This window comes from Hemiscyllium ocellatum (genome assembly GCF_020745735.1).
Source record: "Hemiscyllium ocellatum isolate sHemOce1 chromosome 27 unlocalized genomic scaffold, sHemOce1.pat.X.cur. SUPER_27_unloc_1, whole genome shotgun sequence".
NCBI classification, from domain to species: Eukaryota; Metazoa; Chordata; class Chondrichthyes; order Orectolobiformes; family Hemiscylliidae; genus Hemiscyllium; species Hemiscyllium ocellatum.
Window position 1 is genome coordinate 5,427,090 of NW_026867476.1, and position 15,261 is coordinate 5,442,350.

Genomic DNA, 15,261 nt, shown 5'->3' on the forward strand with positions numbered 1-15,261 from the left:
TTTCACGCATTGTCTGAGCTGTCACTTTTTTTTAATGAAACCTTAAGTCATCTTGAGAACGTGACTGAAAAGATGTTCTGGGATTTACATATTAATGAACTGAAACCTGCAACCCACTTTAAAAGGTGAATGAGTTAACAGCAATCTAAGTTTGTTCAATATATCCTATCAGTTGCATGAAACTGTGAACTTTGGCTACAAAATATGTGCCTTTTGATCCTGCTTCACAGCGACCTGATGAAGGAGCATTGTTCCAAATGTTAGTGCTTCCAAATAACCTTGTTGGACCTTAACCTGGTGTTGTGTGATTTTTAACTTTGTCCTTTCCAGTCCAACACCGGCTCCTCCATATCGTTTCTAGTGAATACAGCCCACACCTTGGTGCTGCCAGTAAACTTTACAATCCCGATGAAACGACGCACTCTGCGCTCATGAAAAATTTACACTTTCTAATGATACTAGCTACTCATTCACTGCTCCACCTGATACACGACATTGGAAAGAAATGAACAGCTTTAAAACAAAAACCTCTAGGAGCTCAAAGCTTTCATTGAGAGTCTGAGCCTGGCCATAAATTCAGGTAACCTTTATTGTGACCCAACTTTGTTACAGCTTCAGATCTCCCCAGCAAAAAGGTGAAGAAAAGGTAGCTGCTTTTTAAACAGCTCAAAGTCAAAGAGCACCCCCCCCCCCCTCCAACACCACCACCAAGCCACCTCACTTCCTTTACTATTGGTCCAGTCAATAATGGCACTTGACCATCATTCCTTCAATTCCCCTGCAATGGCACATGAACTCGCTGGTGGGTCTATGGGTGGGAGGAACAGGTGAAGCCCTTCCCGCACTGAGAGCAGGTGATTGGCCTCTTCCCAGTGTGGACCCACTGGTGCTTCAGCAGGGTGGAAGAATTGCTGAACGTATTCCCACACTCGGGGCACATGAATGGCCTACCCCCAGTGTGGACCTGTTGGTGCTTCAGCAGGACAGAGGAATTGCTGAAGGCATTCCCACAGACAGGACATAAGAATGGCCTCACCCCCATGTGGACCTGCTGGTGCTTCAGCAGGTTGGAGGAATCGCTGAAGGTGTCACTGCACTCGGGGCATTTGAAGAGCCTCTTCCCAGTGTGGATCCACTGGTGCCTTAGCAGGGAGGAATTGCTGAAGACTTTCCCACAGACGGGGCAGGAGAATGGCCTCTCCCCGGTGTGGCTGTGCCGATGAGACTCCAGGGCAGATGGGACATGAAAGCCTTTTCCACGGTTGCCACACTTCCATGGTTTCTCCAAAGGGTGGGATTCCTCTGGTTTCTACATGGCCGAAGCTTGTGCTGCACACAAATGCGTGTACAGTCGCTCTCTGCAGTGAATTCCTCTTTCCAGACCGCATCGCTGTTACACGCTCCACACGCAGTGCACTGCACCAGTAGGGTCTCTCATCCAGTCCCACTGATGCTGAAAATGTACTGAAACAGGAACCAAAAAGCTTTGCTCCTTCTCAGAATCATAGTTGAAAATTGTTGTGGTCCCGATGGATTGAGTGACTGTCAGACATTAACGTCAAAGTGAGGACTGCAGACGCTGGAGAGTCAGAGTCAAAAAGTGCACACTGGAAAAGCACAGCAGGACAGGCAGCATCCGAGGAGCAGGAGAGTCAACGTTTTGGGCATAAGTACTTCATCTGTTGATTTTGAAACTTCTGTCTTCAGATCTTCAAATACTCCGCAAAAAGAGATTACAAAAGTCATCACTACCGTTGCAGGGTAGAAATTCAGAACAAGCAATTCTACTTTCTGCAGAATATTCTTTTCTTTTGTTATTCCACAAAATTGAAAACACCATCCCACTCTCTCTCTCTCTCCCCCTCTGCTCTAACTAATCCTCTTGACAGAGGATAATGGACAGAGGGTGCTATGAATTGCGGGGTAGTGGATTGGACAGGGGACGCTTAGGGTGGGAGGGGAATGGACGTGGGTGCTATGGGTGGCGGGGAAATGGATAGGGCACGGTGGATGGTGGGGCGGGCAGAATGGACAGGGGTGCATACGGGGCGCTGTGGGTGACAGGGTGAATGAATGGGGGAGATATGTGTGGCAGGGGAATGGACAAGGAATGCTGTGGGTGATGGGGGGGTGGATCGAGGGATGTAAGGGAACATCTTTTTATGCTAAAGTTTGTGATTGTGTGTGTGTGTGGAACAAGCTGCTAGAGGACGTTGTGCAGTTGAGTACAATTACAGCATTTAAAAAGGTGTCTGGATGAATCTTTTGGGTTTAGAGGGATATGGGCCAAATGTGGAAATTAGGATTGGGTCAGTCTCAGACAATCGGTCAGCATGGATGTGTTGAACTGAAGGGTTTGTTTTTGTGCAGTGTCTCTATAAGTCAATAACACTTAGAGTCATAAAGATGTACAACATGGAAACAGACCCTTCGGTCCAACCCATCCATGCTGACCAGATATCCCAACCCAAACTAGTCCCACCTGCCAGCACCCGGCCCATACCCCTCCAAACCCATTTTATTCATATACCCGTTTAAATCCCTCTTAAATGTTGCAATTGTACCAGCCTCCACCACTTCCTCTGGCAGCTCATTCCATACCCGTATCACCCTCTGTTTGAAAAGGTTGCCCTTCGGTCTCTTTTATATCTTTCCCCTCTCACCTTAAACCTATACCTCTAGTTCTGGACTCCCCGACTCCAGAGAAAAGACTTTGCCTATTTACACTACCTGTGCCCCTCATAATTTTTTAAACCTCTTATGAGCGAAACTTGACCTTTTTAGTGATAATCTTCCCACTGGATTTGTTTTAATGCACCCAGTTTCCGGAGCTTTTTAGTGGGTAAACGTGGCATAAATCCACTAGATCTTGTGGAAGCAGTGCATTTGTGAAATACTTTCATCTGTCCATCTTCTACAAGGCACAATTTAACAGTGTAATGTAATACTCTCCCACCAGCTTGGATGGATGTAGCTTCAACATCACTGAAAAAAACTTGATACCATCCAGGACAAAGTAACCTGGCAGATTGGCACCATATCCACATACTTCCACTCGCTCTGTTCCACTGTTCAGAACCAGTAGTGTGTACTATCTACAAGAGGCACTGCAGAAATTCAGCAAAGAACCTGAGAAAATACCTTCCAAACTAACAACCACTTCCATCTAGAAGGAGCAGGACAAAAGCTACTTGGGAATACAATCTCTTGCAAGTACCCCTCCAAGTCACTCATCATATTGACTTGGAAATATATTGCTGTTCCTTCAGTATCGCTGGGTCTAAATCCTGAAATTCTCTCCCTAAGGGCATTGTGGGTCATTGTGAAGCGTGTGGACCACAGCAGTTCAAAAAGGCAGCCCACCACCGCCTTCTCAAGGGGAACAAAATGCTAGCCAGCCAGCAACTCTCATGTACCACGAATAACTTTTAACAAATAATTGAAACAGAGAGTTGGAATGTGCAAACTAAAAATAAAATCAACGTTCAGGAGTGACAGGTGGAGGGTATTAATTCGGTCCTTGTTTGAGGACAGATAAAGAGCAATATACTGACACTGAACTGGAAAGAGAGTTGAGAGGTAAACACCTGCAGTCTTTCATTCAGTGTATACATTTAAAATCGATTAAAGGTTGGTTCCTGAGATGTACTACAGCAACACGCGAGTAGGACGGTTAAGAAGGCATATGAGACACTTGATTTCATCTCTTTAATAGTAGCTACATCTCCCATGCGATGGGGAAACCGCTCTTCTGATGGCGGATTGTGCACGTACGCTGAGAGGGAGGTGCTGGTAAGCATGTGTCAGATTGGCGTGGGGCGCCGCCCTTCATCGTTCTGATGGACGGCTGACCAATCTTTGGAAACCCTGGAGGACTGGAAGGAGTTTAGTCATCCGGCCAATCAGAGACCCCCCTATTGTGCAAATGCGGAAGGTGGACCATGAGCTTCTAAAGGTGTTGCTGCTCCTCGCTTTCTCTCTGAATGAAGATTGAGCTTAAACTCAGACGGCAACTTCCTTCCTCTGTCCAACACCCTCCAAATGGTCCAATTTGAAATCTAAATGTTGACATTGCTTTTGTGCACCTCCTGTACAGCCGTAACCCTGCACGCCTCGCTCGGTTTAAGCGCCGTATAACTTGCATGTCCGTGTTTGCTCGGATCTAACTGTACTGCTCACAAATCGAAATTTTTGACTAGAACACAGAACAGTACAGCCCCTTTATCCTACTCTCAAATGAGGCATACCCTTCATTGTACTAACTTCCATGTGCCTATCCAAGAGTCGCATAAATGTTGCTAATATATCTGACTCTACTATCACTGCTGGCAGTGGATTCAATGCACCCACCACTCTGTGAAGAACTACTTTGACATCTCCCCCAAATCTTCCTCCAATTACCTTAAAATTATGCTGACTTGGAACAATAATTTCTTCCAATGTTATCCACTCTATCTATGCCTCTCAACATCTTGTATACCCTCTATTAAGACACCTCTCATCCTTTTTCACTCCAATGTCCATTTCATACCTTGTGCTAATACTTTTTGAAGGACTTCTTCAGAAGGATAATAGATTACAAGGGGCAAAGATAGTGTACATACATAATATGAAGTCTTTAAACTTGATTACATTTTAATGAACAGAAGAGCTTATTTATAATAAAATGGGTAAACTGAATACGCATTTTGAAGGGTGAGTGTGTGGAATATTTAGAGGTGCATGGTAAAATAGGACTGAATCTGCACGGCTTTGACAAGAGGAGGTCATGTCTAACAAATCTATTAGGATTCTTTGAGCAGGGAATGAGTCCGTTAGACAAAGGGAGAGCCATTGGATGTGATGATTTGGATTTCCAGAAGGCCTTTGACAAGGTGCAGCACAGGAGGCTGCGAAATAAGATAAGAGTCCCAGGTGTTAGGGGCAAGGTGCTGGCACAGAGATTGGCTGGCAGAAGGCAGAGTCGCAATATAAAGGGACACTTTTCAGGAGGGGGCAAGTGGTGTTCCAGAAGGGGTCCATGCTGGAAACACAAAGAGACTTGGAGTTCCCAGCTCAGGATTCTCAGGGGAGGATTGTACCATTCTGGGGGGAATGGGGACTGAAAAGGATCCTACCATGGGCGGCACGGTGGCACAGTGGTTAGCACTGCTGCCTCACAGCGCACGAGACCCGGGTTCAATTCCTGACTCAGGCGACTGACTGTGTGGAGTTTGCACGTTCTCCCCGTGTCTGCGTGGGTTTCCTCCGGGTGCTCCGGTTTCCTCCCACAGTCCAAAGATGTGCGGGTCGGTTGAATTGGCCATGCTAAATTGCCCGTAGTGTTAGGTAGGGGGTAAGTGTGGGGGTATGGGTGGGTTGCGCTTCAGTGGGTCGGTGTGGACTTGTTGGGCCGAAGGGCCTGTTTCCACACTGTAAGTAATCTAATCATTCATAGGTTGTGGTAGGGGATGAAAGGATTGTACCATTCACATGGGAAGGGGACAGTTACACAATTCAGACAGCAAGGGTTGTACCATTCATGTCAGATGTGGGTAGGGGAGGACTGTACCCTGAATGGGTGTGGGACAGAAAGAATTATAATTGTTCATTTGAGAGGTAGCAGTGAGGAGGATTGTACCATTCACAGGGAGAACTATTTTTATTTTCCAAAATTTCAATGATACAGGACAGATGCCAATTTTTGGATTAGTGGTGCTGGAAGAGCACAGCAGTTCAGGCAGCATCCAAAGTGCAGCGAAATCGACGTTTTGGGCAAAAGCCCTTCATCAGGAATAAAGGCAGTGTGCCTGAAGCGTGGAGAGATAAGCTATAGGAGGGTGGGGGTGGGGAGAAAGTAGCATAGAGTACAATGGGTGAGTGGGGGAGGGGATGAAGGTGATAGGTCAGGGCGGGGTGGATAGGTGGGACTTTTTCACTGGAGCACAGCAGGTTGCGAGGTGACCTTATAGAGGTTTATAAAATCATGAGGGGTATAGATGAGGTGAACGGCAGGTCTCCTTTCTCTAGGGTTGTGGTTTCAAGATTAGGGAGCAAAGTTTGACGGTGAGTGGAGAAAGATTTTAAAAAGACGTGAGGGGCATCAGTTTTTTTTTAAAAAAAGAGCATGGTTTGTGTGTGGAATAAATGTCCAGAGGAAGGATGCAGGTACCGTAACAACATTTAAAAGAAATTTGGATAAGTACATGAATAGGAAATGTTTGGAAGGATATGGGCTAAACACAAGCAGATGGGACTAATTTAGTTTGAGAACATTGTCAGCATGGATGAGTTGGAGTGAAACTGTTTGAAAACCATTTTCTTGCCTTCCTCCATAAACATCCACTTCTTTGTTGTTCAAAAATCAGACGAACTCAGCCTTGAATATATTCAATGACCCCCTAACTGCAGGAAGGCATCCCCACTTCTGAACTCAATTCCTCTTGCTAACAAACCACTTGCCTTGCTAATTGCTGGCTGCACCTGTCTGACAACTGACAGTGATTGGTGTAGAAGGACGCTGAGCCCCCTTTGTACATTCACACATCATTCCTGATGAAGGGCTCATGCCCAAAACATCAACTCTCCTACTCCTTGGATGCTGCCTGACCTGCTGTGCTTTTCCAGCATCTGCAGTTCTCACTTTTCGAATCTGATCTCCAGCATCTGCAGTCCTCACTTTCTTCACATCCCAATACATCACCATTTAAATAATACACCTCCTTTCTGCTTTGTTTTTCACAGCAAAGGCTATACTTTTACATTGTGGTACTGCATTTGCCATGTGTTTGCCAATTGTGGTCTTCTCTACATCGGGGAGACTTGGGAAACAGTTCACCGAGCATCGTACTTGGGCCTGCAGAGGCCGACCGGACCTCCCAGTCACCAGCCATTTTAATTCCCCTTCCCACTCCCTTTCTGACATAATCATCTTTGTCCTCCTCCCTTACCACAATGAATCAAATTGAAAATTGGAGGAACAACACCTCATCTTCCGCCCGGACTGCATAAAGTCAGGACAACTCAACATTGGAGAACTCAATTTCAAATAAGCTCCCTTTCTTTCTAGCTCCTCCTCCTCCCTGCCACCAACCAGATTCTTTCCTGTCATTGATGGGGTCTAGAGAGTGGAGCTGTGGAGAACAGAGAAAGAGAATGGACGGTGGCTGGAGAGAATAGTGAGAGAATGCTCGGGAGGTGGTGGAGCTGTGGAGAACAGAGAGAGAGAATGGATGGGGGAGCAGAGGGTGAGGGAGAGGAGAAGGACTGGGGGTGGAGAGAAAAACCTGCAGGGCAGAGCGTGGGGGACCCAGAGAATGGGGGGGAAGGGTCTGAGCGGGAGAATGTGGGGGTAGAGTGTTGGGGGGGGGGGCGGGAGAGAGAATGGTGGGAGGTGCAGAATGTGAGGAGAGACAGAGAATGGATGGGGGACCAGAGGGTGGGTGGAGACAGAGAATGAGTGGCAAGGAGAGGGTGAGGGCACTGGAAGAATGGGCAGCAGAAGGTTGTGAGAGAGAGAGAATAGACAGAGAACTGAGGGATGGAAAGCGGAGGGTGAGGGGAGAGAGAGAGGATGGATGGGGGGCAGAGGGTAGCGAGAGGGAAATAGACTGTGGATGGCCAGGGGGCGCTGTGGGTGGTGGGGGAATGGTGAGGAGGTCTGTGGGTGGCAAGAAGGGAATAAGTGACCTCACGGACAACCTTTTTATGCAGAGGGTTGTGTGTGTGTGTGTGTGTGTGTGTGTGGAACAAGCTGACAGGGGAAGTGGTGGAGATGGGTACAATTACAATATTTAAAAGGCATCTAGGATGGATATGGGCCAAAGGCTGGAACTGGGACTGGGCCGGATTGGGACATCTGGTCAGCATGGATGAGTTGAACCAAAGGGTCTGTTTCCATGCAGTGTGTCTCTAGATGTCTATAACTCTATGATCGAAACCAGACCTTTCTACTGATAATCTTCCTGCTGGATTTCTTTAGTGCATCCAGTTTCAGGAGATTTGTGGTGGATTTCAGGAGATTTCCCCCTATCGTGGGAATTCTGGAAAATATAAAGGGGGTGTTAAAAGTACTTCAACTTTGGGAACACTGGGTCTTGTGGAAGCTGTGCATTTGACAAACCTTTTCAGAGAAATTCTCTCCAACTGGCGGACTATAGATAGTTTTCCCACGGAATATTACACATATATTAAGAATGTTACCTTCTGTAAAACATTTTCCTGAAAAATGCAGAAGAAATCAACTTGCTAATGTGAAACAAATGTTGGAGAGAAAGGAAACTGCCAAGATCAAAAGGCTAATGAATATCAACATTTATCAGATTGTTTCGAGAACAGAAAAACCCTGCACTGGAGACATCCTGAAGAGGGTTGTCTCATAACAATTAAGACATACAAACAATATTTCAAAACTAATTGAAGGAATAGTTAAGTCATACCTAGCACATGGAAAGATAGCTATGGTTTGTGGAGGTCAGTCATCTCGGCTCCAGGACATCTCTGCAGGGGTTCATTGATGAAGATGGTTCGGCCTATGACCTTCCTCCATCATAAGTTCAGAAGTATCAATGTCGCAATAATTGCAGATGTTCAGCACTATAAACAACTGCTCACAAACTGAAGCAGTTATTTGAAATGCAACAAGATCTTAACCATATCCAATGGGCTGATGAGTGGCAAATAACATGAATGCCACGCAAATGTCACACAATGACACATCCCCAAAAGAGATCATCTGACCACCGACCTGTGATATCAACAATGTTAATGTCACTAAATACCCCATGATCAACATCCTTGTGGTTTACCATTGAACAGAAACTCAACTAGATGAACCATATATACGAAGTGGCTACAAGACCAGGTCAGAGGCCAGAAATACTGTAGTGAGTAACTCACCTCCTGACTCTCCAAAACGTGTTCCAAAAGTCAGCAGTGTAATGGAATACTCCCCACTAGCTTGGATGGGGTTGCAGCTTCAACTGTATTTGAAACACTTCATACATTCCAGGTCAATGTTGCCTACTTGATTGGTACCATACCCACTGTTCAGAAGCAGTATTGTGAAGTATCTACAAGACGCACTGCAAAAATTTACCAAAGCACCTTACAAATTACCTTTCAAACTAATGACCACGTCCACCTAGAAGGACCAGGACAACATATACTTGGGAACACAACCTCTTGCAAGTACCCCTCCAAGCTACTCACCATCTTGATTTGGAAATATATTGTTGTTCCTTCAGTGTCACTGGTCCAAATCCTGGAATTCCTTCCTTCAAGACATTGTGGGTCACTGTACTAGATGTGGACTGCAATGGTTCAGGAAGGCAGCTCACCACCGTATTCTCAAGGGGAACCAAATGCTGGCCAGTCAGTGACACCCATGTACCAGAAATAGATGTTAATAAGTTTTTGAAACAGAGGGTTGGAATCTGCAAACTAAAAAAAATCAACGTTAAGGAGGGTCAGATGGAGGGCATTGATCTGGTGCTTATTCGAGAACAGATAAAGAGCAATTAAAAGCAAATTACTGCGGATGCTGGAATCTGAAACCAAAAGAGACAATGCTGGAAAATCTCAGCAGGTCTGGCAGCATCTGTAAGGAGAGAAAAGAGCTGATGTTTCGAGTCTAACTGACCCTTTGTCAGTTAGACTCAGAACGTCAGCTCGTTTCTCTCCTTACAGATGCTGCCAGACCTGCTGAGATTTTCCAGCATTTTCTCTTTTGGTTAAAGAGCGATTATACTGACACTGAATCGGTACTAGAGTTTAGAGTTGAACACCTGTAGTGTTTCACTCAATGTATTAATCTAAAATCGATGAAAGATTGGCCCCTGACGTGTACTTCAGTAACACGTGAATAGGACAATTAAGAAGGCGTATGGGATACTGGATTTCATGACATTAATGGCAGCTTCAATTCCCACGATGCCATGTGATGGAGAAGCGTCTCGATGGGGCCATGTGACTGAGTGTGAGAAAGAAATGGCGCCAGCGGCTGAAGGAACAAGAACAGAAACCGCTGGAAAAGCTGAGCAGGTCCGGCAGCTCGTGTTGAGAGAAATGTGAGGACGTGTTTCGGGTCCGGGGATCCTTCTTCAGAACAGGACCAGGTTTCAGAAACATCCCGGGGAGGTCGCCAGGCCCGAGCGCCAAGACCTGGCTCCTGCCCCCGGGGAGAGGATACAGTGAGACAGGGTAGGATTGGAGACCGCGGGAGGAGGGAGACTGGGGAGTTTATAAACTCCTCGGGGAGGTCTGAGGCCGCGAATAAAACCTCCCCAGGCCCACTTCACCACCGAAGGAGCTCCCGTGTTGCCCGGCAGGGCGCCATCATTGTAAGGATAAGGCGCATGTTGACTTGGGGCGGCGAGCGCGGGCGGCCATCTTGGTGAGGGCATCACCAACATCACTTCCGGGTGAGAAATGACAGTTGGTGTCATTCAACTAGAATTTCCTCATTTCACTCTGAGAGACCTGGCCCTGAGCTTGGTCTGTGTGTCATTAACACAGGAAAAGGGAGTGGGAGGGAGAGAGAGATCTAGAATGACACGGCTGTGAATTTGAGGTGAATGAATCTGATCACTTGTGGTGCTGGAACAGAAACTGGGTACTTCCAAGATCGCAGTGACCAGGAGAGCATTGATGTGTTGATGTTATTTTCAGTTTGTAGACAGGAGAAAAGAGAACGCCAGGAGTGGAGGAAAGACATGATGAAGATGGATTTGAAATTCAATGCAGAAAGAGGGATAACTTGAGCCAGCACCCGGCCCATATCCCTCTGAACCCTTCCTATTCATATACCCATCCAGATGCCTTTTAAATGTTGCAATTGCACTAGCCTCCTCCACTTCCTGAGGTAGCTGACTCCATACACTTAGCACTCTGTGTGAAAAAGTTGCCCCATAGGTCTCCTTTAAACTTTCCCCTCTCACCCTAAACTTATGTTCTAGAGTTATCGACTCCCCCACCCCAGGGAGAAAACTTTGTCTATTTATTCTATCCGTGCACTTCATAATTTTATAAACCTTTTATAAGGTCACCCCTCAGCGTCTGACTCTCCACGGAAAACAGCCAGCCTGTTTAACTTCTCCCTATGGCTTAAATCCCTCAACCCTGGCATCATCCTTGTAAATCTTTTCTGAACCCTTTCAAGGTTCATACATCCTTCATTAGGAAGGAGACCAGAATTGCATGCAATATTCCAAAAGCGACCTAACCAATGTCATGTACAGCCGCAACATGACCTTCCAACTCCTGTACTCAATACTCTGACCAATAAAGGAAAGCATACCAAACACCTTCTTCACTCTCCTATCATTCTGCAATGTTCCTTTCAAGGAGCTATGAACCTGCACTCCAAGGTCACTTTGTTCAGCAGCACTCCGTAGAACCTTACCATTAAATAGTTCTGCTAAGATCAGCCCAAGATTTGCCAATTGCATGACCTTGGACCATAGTTTGGGGTGTGGGTTACCAGCACTGGGATTTGTAAACTTTTAATCCGATCAATTTCCCGAACACCACTTTCCCACAACTACTCATTTCCTTCAGTTCTGCTCTCATTGGACCATGTGTTCCCTAACACTTTCGGGATGTTACCTGTGTTTTGTGAAGATTGAAGCAACATATGTGGTTAATTGGTCTGCCATCTCTTTGTTCCACATGAGAACTTTGCCTATTCTAATTGTTATTGTTTTCTCTTTTTTTTTGTCTTCACATACCCATTTTTTCCTTTTGATCAATCCTTTTGTTGAAATCTGAACTGCTGCCAGTCTTCAGATCTGCTACTTTAATTTTAGCCAATTTGTACGCCACTTCTTTGGATCTAGTTCTATCCATCATGTCCCTTGTTAGCCGTGGCTGTGCCACCTTCTGTGTTTTATTTTTTCAGACAGGAATGGACAACTGTTGCAGTTCCTCCAGGTGCTCTTTAAATGTTTGTCATTTCTTTCAATAATGTTCCCTCATTTGTTGTGGTCTGTTTGTGCCTCTGCCATTGTAATTTCCTTGCTTTAGATTTAAGTCCCCAATCTCAGAATCACTTCTGTTCCTCTCCATTTTAATGGAAAGTTCTCTCATTCAGTTCTTCACTCTTCTGCAAGAGACCTGTTACAGCTACATTGCCAATTATTCCCTTCTCATGAAGAAATTAATATTTTGGAATTAAATTGCCATTGTTCAGCAGAACCATAGCCACCTTTTGGAATGTTCTGTGCAGTTCTGGTCTCACTCCTATCAGAAGGACGTTGTGAAACTTGAAAGGGTTGAGAAAAGATTTACACGGATGTTGCCAGGGTTGGAGAGTTTGAGTGATAGGGAGAGGCCAAGCAGACTGGGTTGTTTCCCCTTGCGCGCTGGATGCTGAAGTTGATAAAATCATGAGAGGCACAGATAGGGTAAATAGTCGAGGTCTTTTCCTTGAGATGGGTATTCCAGAATGTAAGGGTAATAGGTTCAGGGTGGGAGGGTGGGGTGGGGAAGGGAATGTTTAAAAGGGACGTAAGGGGCAACTTTTTCATTAAGAGGGTGTTGTGTGTAAGGAACGAGACGTTAGAGGAAGTGGTGGAGGCTGGTACAATCACAACATTTAAAAGGCATCTGGACGAGTATATGAATAGGAAGGGGTTAAAGGAAAATAGGCCAAGTGCTGGCAAACGGGCTTAGATTGTTTCTGGATACCTGGTCGGCTACTTCACTTTCTCTCTGCTGTTGGTGTCAATACCTTGATGTCTCATTTGCTCCCCCTTCGAGGGGACGTTAACCATTTCGTGTCTCATTGTTCGTCAAGAAGCTGCATTGCAGGTTCACCCTGAATTGACATAGTTTTTGCTTCCCAAAATCAGACCTGTTCAGTCTCATCTTTCCCAACATTGGAATCCTGCTATTAACTTTCAGGTGGAGTTATCCAAAATTCAGAGAGATGTCAGTCTTGACGTCTTGGCTTTTCTGCCCCTGTAAGATCCTGAATCAGCACCTTCAGAAGAATTAGAGCAGAGTGAGAACAGAGGGCAAGAGAACGAGAGTGGGATGATGTTTCAATTTTGTGGAATAACACAAGAAAAGAATGTTCTGCAAAAATCAGAGTTGCTTGTTCTGAGTCTCTACAATGGACTGACAGTAATGAATTTTGTAATTTTTTTTACAGATTATTTGAAGATCTGAAGACTGAAGTTTCAAAATCAACAGATGAAGGCCTTATGCTTGAAACATCTACTCTCCTTCTCTTCGGATGCTGCCTGACCTGCTGTGCTTTTCCAGTGCTGCACTTTTCGACACTGACTGTCCAGTGTCTGCAGTCCTCACTTTGATGTCAATGTCTGACAGTCACTCAATCTATTGGGAACGCAACAATTTTCGACTGTGATTCTGTGAGAAGGAGCAAAGCTTTTTGGTTCCTGTTTCTGTACATTTTCAGAATCAGTGGGACTGGATGAGAGACCGTACTTTTGCAGTGCACTGAATGTGGATCCAGAAATAGTTATACAACCTGGAAAGAGGAATTTACGGCAGGGAGGGGCTCTACACATGTTTGTGTGCAGCTGAAGTTTTGGCCATGGAGAGACTGAGGGATCCTGCCCCGTAGAAAAACCATGTAAATGTGGTGACTGCAGGAAAAGTTTCCATTTCCCGTCTGTCCTGGAGACTCATTGGCGCACTCACACCGGGGAGAGGCCGTTCCCCTGCACAGAGTGTGGTAAGGCCTTCAGCAATTCCTCTGTTGCTTCAGCAGGTCAGGTCCACACGGGGGAGAAGCCATTCAACTGCCCCAAATGTGGGAAGGGCTTTACCCAGGCCTCCAGTCTGCTGACCCACCGGCAGGTCCACACCGGGGAGAGGCCGTTCCTTTGCACCAAGTGCGGGAAGGCCTTCAGCAATTCCTCCACCCTGCTGAGGCACCAGCGGGGCCACACTGGGGAGAGGCCCTTCAGCTGCCCTGAGTGTGGGAAGGTATTTAGCAATTCCTCGACCCTGCAGTGGGTCCATACAGGGGAGAAGCTTTTCAGCTGCCCCAAATGCGGGAAGGGCTTTACCATGCCTCCACCTTGCTGACCCACCAGTGGGTCCACACTGGGGAGACACCCTTCAGCTGCCCTGGGTGCGGGAAGGCCTTCAGCAATTCCTCCGACAGGCTAAAGTACCAGCAGGTCCACACAAGGGAGAGAGCCTTCAGCTGCCCCGAGTGTTGGAAAGGCTTTACACAGGCTTCCACCCTCCTGGCCCACCAGCGGGTCCACAGTGGGGAGTGGCCATTCACCTGCTCTGTGTGGGAAGGGATTCACCCGCTCTTCCCACCTGCAGAGGCACCAGCGAGTTCACATGCCATGGCAGGGGGATTGAAGGAGCAATGGCAGAATCCCATTATCGACTGGACCCCTGGGTTTGAATCCCTTTGTGGCAGATAGCGGAATTAGAATTCCATCAGAAGTCTGGAGTTCGGAATCTAACGATGCAACCACTTTTTGGGGGCAGGGGCATGAGAACCCCATCTGAATCACTCATGTGCTTTTTAGGAAAGGAAACTGCTGTTGCTGGAAAGGATTCATTCAGTTGTCCCAGCTGCATCCTTTACCCGGGTGGCCTACATGTGACTCCAGACCCACAGCAGTCTGGTTGACTCCTCGAACTGCAGAAATGAACAGGGAGAAACTTACTTGGATACAGGGTCTGGGTTGAAATCGCTGAGTATGGCAATATTTCCTACAGGTTAAGACTGTACCAAGGATCCAATTACAAAGGGATAACTCGGTGCTGACCAATAGTAAAGAAAGTTGGGGATGGGGGGACTGTGTACGCTTTGACCTTGAGCTGTATTTAAAAAAATAAGCTACTTTTTCTACGTCTTTTTGCTGGGGGGGGATCTGAAGCTGTAATAAAGTTGGGTCTTGATAAAGATTACCTGAACTTACTGCCGGGCTCAGACTTTCATTGAAAGCTTTGAGCTCCAAGAGATTTTTGTTTTAAAGCTGCTCATTTCATTTCAGCCTCCTGCACTAAGTTTCCAATGTCATGGAGCGGTGAATGAGTAGCTAGTATCATTAGAAATTGTAAATCTTTCATGAGTGCAGGTACTATGTCATTTAATCAGCATTGTAAAGTTTACTGGCAGCACCGGGAGGTGTGGGCTGCCTTCACTAGAAAGGATGTGGAGGAGCCAGAGATGGACTGGATTGGATCAAGTTAAAAAATCACACATCCGGTTATAGTGGTTTATTTGGAAGCACTAGCTTTCGGAGCGCTGCTCCTTCATCAGGAAGCTGTGGAGCAGGATCATAAGAC

General features: G+C 46.3%; 2 protein-coding genes across 2 annotated transcripts; one reads left to right on the forward strand and one right to left on the reverse strand.

The window, feature by feature from the left end:
• Positions 1–808: 808 nt before the first annotated feature.
• On the reverse strand, positions 809–10,336 carry LOC132807086 (oocyte zinc finger protein XlCOF15-like). The gene is made up of 3 exons (XM_060821388.1): positions 10,281–10,336; positions 7,925–8,021; positions 809–1,309 (listed from the first exon to the last, which is right to left on the reverse strand). Exons 1-3 carry the CDS (start codon positions 10,334–10,336, stop codon positions 809–811), a joined length of 654 nt encoding a protein of 217 aa, XP_060677371.1.
• LOC132807088 (zinc finger protein 3-like) lies at positions 10,335–14,044 on the forward strand. Its single transcript, XM_060821389.1, has 2 exons — positions 10,335–10,372; positions 13,530–14,044. Exons 1-2 carry the CDS (start codon positions 10,335–10,337, stop codon positions 14,032–14,034), a joined length of 543 nt encoding a protein of 180 aa, XP_060677372.1. The 3' UTR covers positions 14,035–14,044.
• The last annotated feature ends 1,217 nt before the right edge of the window (positions 14,045–15,261 follow it).

What these genes read in the sequence shown, in the direction of transcription:
- LOC132807088 (XM_060821389.1), top strand. Translation starts at nt 10,335, where the DNA reads ATGTTGACTTGGGGCGGCGAGCGCGGGCGGCCATCTTG. An exon ending in GAGCGCGGGCGGCCATCTTG is followed by an intron (nt 10,373 to 13,529) that starts GTGAGGGCATCA and finishes GTGCAGCTGAAG; the next exon opens with TTTTGGCCATGGAGAGACTG.
- LOC132807086 (XM_060821388.1), bottom strand. Translation starts at nt 10,336, where the DNA reads ATGCGCCTTATCCTTACAATGATGGCGCCCTGCCGGGCAACACGGGAG. An exon ending in GCAACACGGGAGCTCCTTCG is followed by an intron (nt 8,022 to 10,280) that starts GTGGTGAAGTGG and finishes TATATTTTCCAG; the next exon opens with AATTCCCACGATAGGGGGAA. An exon ending in GGAAGATTATCAGTAGAAAG is followed by an intron (nt 1,310 to 7,924) that starts GTCTGGTTTCGA and finishes TCGGCCATGTAG; the next exon opens with AAACCAGAGGAATCCCACCC.